General features: G+C 45.6%; 1 protein-coding gene across 3 annotated transcripts in view; it reads left to right on the top strand.

The window, feature by feature from the left end:
- The window catches only part of LOC135548313 (protein FAM222A-like), a 42,523-nt gene extending 36,523 nt beyond the window's left edge, over positions 1-6,000 (top strand). For all 3 annotated transcript variants that reach the window (XM_064977780.1, XM_064977779.1, XM_064977781.1), the window contains one exon: positions 3,125-6,000. In XM_064977780.1, the coding sequence (XP_064833852.1) occupies positions 3,125-4,512 (1,388 nt within the window). In that variant the 3' untranslated portion in view covers positions 4,513-6,000. The remainder of the gene's footprint in view (positions 1-3,124) is intronic.

Below are 6,000 nucleotides of genomic sequence, written 5' to 3' on the forward strand. Positions count from 1 at the left end.
CAGGTCAAGAGTTTCAAGTTCCTTGGTGTCCACATCACCAACAAATTTCCAAACTTCCTGCAATCCAGGCAGAGGAAAGACCATAAAATTGTCAGACTCCAGTCACTCAAGTCATAGACCTGTTTTCTCTTCTACCGCACGGCAAGCGGTACCAGAGCACCAAGTCTAGGACCAAAAGGCTCCTTAGCATCCCACACCCCCTAGAGAGGATAACGTCCCAACTGGCGAACAGCCAGTGAAATTGCAGAGCGCCAAATTCAAAAACATAAATACTCATTATAAAAATTAATGAAACATACAAGTGTTATACATCGGTTTAAAGAATAACTTCTTGTTAATCCAACCACGGTGTCAGATTTCAAAAATACTTTACGGTGAAAGCAAACCATGCGATTATCTGAGAACAGCGCCCAGCAGACAAATCATTACAAACAGTAACCAGCCAAGTAGACGAGTAACAAAAGTCAGAAATAGCGATAAAATGAATCACTTACCTTTGATCTTCATATGGTTACACTTACAAAACTCCCAGTTACCTAATGAATGTTTGTTTTGTTCGATCAAGTCCCTTTTTATATCCAAAAACCTCAGTTTTGTTGGTGCGTTTTGTTCAGTAATCCATTGGAACAAAGCGCGGTCACAACAGACAGACGGAAAATCAAAAAAGTTCCATAAGAGTTTTTGTAGAAACCAGTCAAACGATGTTTATAATCAATCCTTGTTGTTTTTGTCATAAATAATCGATCATATTTCAACCGGACAATAGCTTCGTCAATAGAAAAGGAGAAACAAGAAAGGCGTGCTCCCGGTCACGCGCTGGATTCATTTCTGGAAATTTCCACTGGCCTCTCATTGAAAGCGCTGTTTCTCCCAATTTTTTTAGAGTAAAACCCTTTAACAATGCCTAAAGACTGGCCACATGTTGTGGAAGCCATAGAGATCGTGAACGAGGTCATTACATTGTTACTTTTTATTATGTTTTACTTTAGTTTATTTGGTCAATCTTTTTGAGGTACACTGTTGGTTAAGGGCTTGTAAGTAAACATTTCATAGTAAGGTCTACACTTGTTGTATTCGGCGCATGTGACAAAGTTTCATTTGAATTGAATGCATGTAAAAATCGCATTCAACCAGTTTGAACTGAGAAAAGGTCTCATTCTCCTGTTTTTGTGTCGCTGTGTGTACCGCAATGAGCATGGAGAAAATGAGGTCAGACACAAGATTGTAGCCAAGCATGGACAATCTCAAGGCTACAAGTCCATCTCCAGAGACCTTGATGTTCCTTTTTCCACCATACATAATGTTATCAAGAAGTCTAAGGCCCATGCCAGTGTAGCCAACTTCCTGGATGTGGCCGCAAGAGAGCACTTGATGAAAAATTGCAGCGAAGGATTGTTGGTATGGTGGAGAAAGCACCTCGATCAACTGCCACAAAGATTCAAGCTGACTTTCAGACACACAGTGCGACTGTTTCAACCCGTACCATCCTTCGCCAGCTCAATGACACGGTAGGAGACCCAAGAGGACCCCACTGCAGAGAGAGAGAAATAAGAAAGCCTTACTGAAATTTGCCACAACACACATGAACATGGCATAATCCTTCTGGATGAATGTCCTGTAGACGGATGAGACCAAATTAGATTATTTATTTATTTTTATTTTTTTGTAAAGCGCGTGATCTCTGTTTACAGAAAACAACAAAATGAAGCCTTCAATGAAAAGAATACCTTCCTTAAAGTCAAACATGGAGGTTCAGTGATGATTTGGGATTACTTTGCTTCCTCTGGCACTGGGTCTCTGTAAAATGTTTTATCAGCAGGACAATGACCCCAAACACACTTCAAAAAGCACCCAGGAATGGTTCAATACTAAATGCGGGACTGTTCTCAAGTGGCCAGCAATGAGTCCATATCTGAATTCCATTAACTTGTGGAGAGCAGTTGGGAGAAGGCACCCTTCAAATCTGGGAGAACTGTAGCAGTTTGCACAAGAGGAGAGGGCCACACTGCCACACTACAGAGGTGCAGGAAGCTCATCGATGGCTATAGGAAGTGCTTGATTGCAGTTATTTTGACTGAAGGCTGTGCTACCAAATATTAAGTCTCGGGTGTCAAGTGTCTGCCATTTCTGTTTATTTTCTGATTTAAATGGATACATTAAGTTCTGAATCAATATTAACAGTGATATAAAGAATTCTGGAGACCAAATACTTTGGTCAATTTCAACTTGTTAGGGAAAATTGTGAGTTACTTAAAAAAAGTGCATGGGTGCCATTTATTTTTGGCCACGACAACTATCTTCATATTCAAGTCTCATTAGACATGGTTGGATGTGAGCTACATGGTAAAACTTGTTCACCAATTACATTTTTAAAGATGTAATCGTGAGATGAAAAGGAATTAAAATATATGTTTTTCTCATCAGATTTTCCATTGTCTTTCAGGCTTTGAGAAACCACAACATTAGGATTGGGTTTAGATTGGCCTACAGTAGAAACGGGGAACACACAGTACAGCTGTCATTTCTTAACATCCAGCCCCATCCACTCCAGCTTTTAACTCTGCACATCTGACGCTAGTTTCATGGCCAAATGTCACCAAATGAACCCCACTTGAGCCGCTGCGACAAAATGGTCTTTTCTTCTGTACCCGGCTGCCTCCTGCTCTTCTCCCTGATTTCCCAGGGTAATCCAATTCTGGGTTGGAATTTATTTCATAAAGCACTGTTCAAACCGTGCCGGAGGTGTCTCCCTCCCAATAATGAGTTTAAAAGAGATGCAGATGTCAACGGTTCATCTTCCTAAAGGGAGGGACGTGAAACTGGAGAGTGTGAAAGGGAAATGGAGGAGACGTTGCAATAAGTGTTTTTATTGGGCTATTCCTCTCGTCTCTGGTCCTTGGACATTGTGTTCTCTGTTCTGACACGCTTTATCTGTTGGAATATTTATCACAAGGAGTGTTTTGGCCTATATGGATAGGTCAATTGATATACTGATTTTCTTTATTTTAGTCCCAGCTGGCAAGTATCGTCAAGCCTACTCTTGTAATTTATAACCAAGCACTTTGTGTAAGCTAGATCTTAAGGAAGTATAGGCTAACCGTTTCTTCCTTTGTTTGTGTTGCAGGTGAGCTGTCCTCCATGAATGTCCCTCGGTATCCATCCCCTGCAGAGCTGGATGCCTTTGCCCAGAAGACGGCCAGCAGTCCCCTGTCCATCAAGATCTTCCCATCCAACATCAGAGTGCCGCAGCACAAACAGCTGAACAGGACTGTCAACGGCCTGGACACCACATGCACCCAGCACTACAGTCCCTACTCAGGAGGCTACCAGGGCCTACTGGGTGTTGTAAAGGCCACCGCCTCCGTAGTCAAAGGTGTGCTGAAAAACTCTGAGGGCAAGAGGACTAAACATTCCCCTGCCCAAACTGCAGCAGCACCATACAACCCTCTCGGTAACAACAGACACGGGCAGCAGAAGAGCTACCACATGGGCTCCTGCAAGCCTCCTGACGTGCCCAAAATGGCTATTCCTTCTAATATCATTGTTGCTGCCTCTGTCATCCCCACCCCAGTAGGACAGACTCTGGCCTCTCAGTCGGACCTGGACGTCCAGAGCCTGCTGAGGCAGATGAACAGACACTCCCACAGCCAGGCCCTGCAGCACGGGGGAGAGGCCCAGCCAAGCCCCTCACGCCAGGCTGTGGCTGCTGTGGCCAGCTCAGACTCTGGCTTTACCTGGGGAGTGGTGCCCCAGAGCAGCCTAGCGTACTCCGGGGCTGTGCTGCCCACCCAGAGCGCAGACATGGCCCAGGCTGGCTACTTGGAGAGAGTGGACTATAGCATGTGGCAGAGCCACCAACAGCAGCAGCACTACCAACAGGGGGCGCTAAGGATGTACAACAATGCTCGGATGGGCAGCGGGGGAGGGGCCGTGGTCAGCCGCTCTCCAGAGACCTGTCTCCCTTTGGCCTGCTCAGCACAGCTCTCCTATAGGCGCCATCCCCTCAGTGCAGGCACTAACGGGGCAGGGATTGGGCAGGACCGGGTTAGCTCCTCCCCTCTGAACTGTGCTGCTATGCATGGGGAGTTCTCTGTGGGCCAGTACTTCGCCCCTCCCTGGAACAGTGTTCTGGTCACCCCGGACAGTGACTGTTACAACCCTCAGGAGCTGGTGCCTGGTTCCTCTATGGGCCGGGCCAGAGACATGGGGCTCTCCCACCCTCACCCTCACCATCACCCCAACCACCAGCTCCACCCCCACCACCATCCTCACCCCCAGGTCTACGCCACAGACCAAAGCTTGGGCCTCTGTTGTGGGCTGCCCAGCACCAGCCTGTGCCACGCTTCTGTGCTGAGCAGCAGCCTGCAGTCTCTGGAGTGCCTGATCAGTGATCTCCACCCGCCCTGCATCAAGGAGAGCATGCTGGGGCGGGGCTACGAGGCGGCGGGGATGCCAAGGCTACTAGACCACAACCTACAGCACACCCACGTCCAGCTGCCTGTGTTCAGATAAGACAGGATGTGTCCACACAGGGCACTCGGACTGAAATATTCTGTAAAACAGGAACTCCATGGATGCAGGTGTGTAATTTTGAAGAGACCACCTCAGAATGAGAAACGGCACCTTTTTTATTTAGCGTGTGTGTTGTATTGGTACAGGGCTATGTGGTTTGGAATTGACCAAGTGTTGTATACCTTAAAAGGGTAATGATAATCATGACTGACCTGCAGGGTCATCTTATTTGATGTCTTAATGTTTTCATTTACGGAGGATTTGTTGATCAATCAGAGAATCAGTTCACATCTGCCACATTTGTTCCTCAGAATAATGTGTTTTGAAGCTTATTTCTGTCCACTGTTGAATTTTTAAACCATTTCAGAATGTTGTCATTTGAAGTAAGGTGAAAGGGTGATGCGCAGGCAATCCTCCTAATGCCCTTTACAAAGTGCAAAAAAAAATACAACTGGAAAATGGTACATACTTAGGGCATACAAGGGCCCAACTCCAGGCCTCCAGGGGCATACAAGGGTCCAACTCCAGGCCTCCAGGGGCATACAAAGGCCCAACTCCAGGCCTCCAGGGGCATACAAGGGCCCAACTCCAGGCCTCCAGGGGCATACAAGGGCCCAACTCCAGGCCTCCAGGGGCATACAAAGGCCCAACTCCAGGCCTCCAGGGGCATACAAAGGCCCAACTCCAGGCCTCCAGGGGCATACAAAGGCCCAACTCCAGGCCTCCAGACTGTCAGTTTGTTTTTATTTAACTCTTACACTTAATTGACCAATAAAGGCCACTGATTATAATGCACTGCTGTAAGAACGGCAAAAATGGGGAAATGTGTCAGGGAACCGTTTATTTTCAAAAGAAACTTTATCTTGAATGTTTTTGTATTTTTGTTAGGTTGTGCCTATGTTGGCTGCTAATGGAGGATAATGTCTTTTTATAATGATTGACCTTTATGTTTTTGTTGTCTTCTCTACAATTATGACTGTCTGTTACCACGCTGTTGCTAGGCCCCATGTCACAAGAAAGAGATCTGCTAGCCATCACGTTAATGTTTGATGGAATGACAGAGTTATCATGTTTTACCTAAAACGGCACTGGGACTTTGGGGACGGGATGTGTCATTTGATTCTCTGATTTGTTCACATTTTGCTCTTAGCTTTGGTTGACATTCATCATTTAGGTCATCAATCACAAAAATACTATCTTAATCAACAGGAGTCCCTCCAATAGTTTTCCGGAGACAGGAGAAATGTGTTTTCAAACTGAAGGCATGACCATCAAATTGAAGTATTCCATGGTCGATCATTGGTTTACAAATGAGTCGAGTTTACTGGAGAGGTGTCCCTTACTGATCACTGGAGAACAGGCATTTCTTACAGTATAATTCACTGCTTTTCTGTCAATGTTTTCTTTCTGAAAATAAGATGTAGTTTCTTTGTAGTGGTCTATCTGATGCCTGAGAAGTATGGCTATATAAAGAATCTCTTATATGTC

The sequence above is a fragment of the Oncorhynchus masou genome, chromosome 11 (genome assembly GCF_036934945.1).
Source record: "Oncorhynchus masou masou isolate Uvic2021 chromosome 11, UVic_Omas_1.1, whole genome shotgun sequence".
NCBI lineage: Eukaryota > Metazoa > Chordata > Actinopteri > Salmoniformes > Salmonidae > Oncorhynchus > Oncorhynchus masou.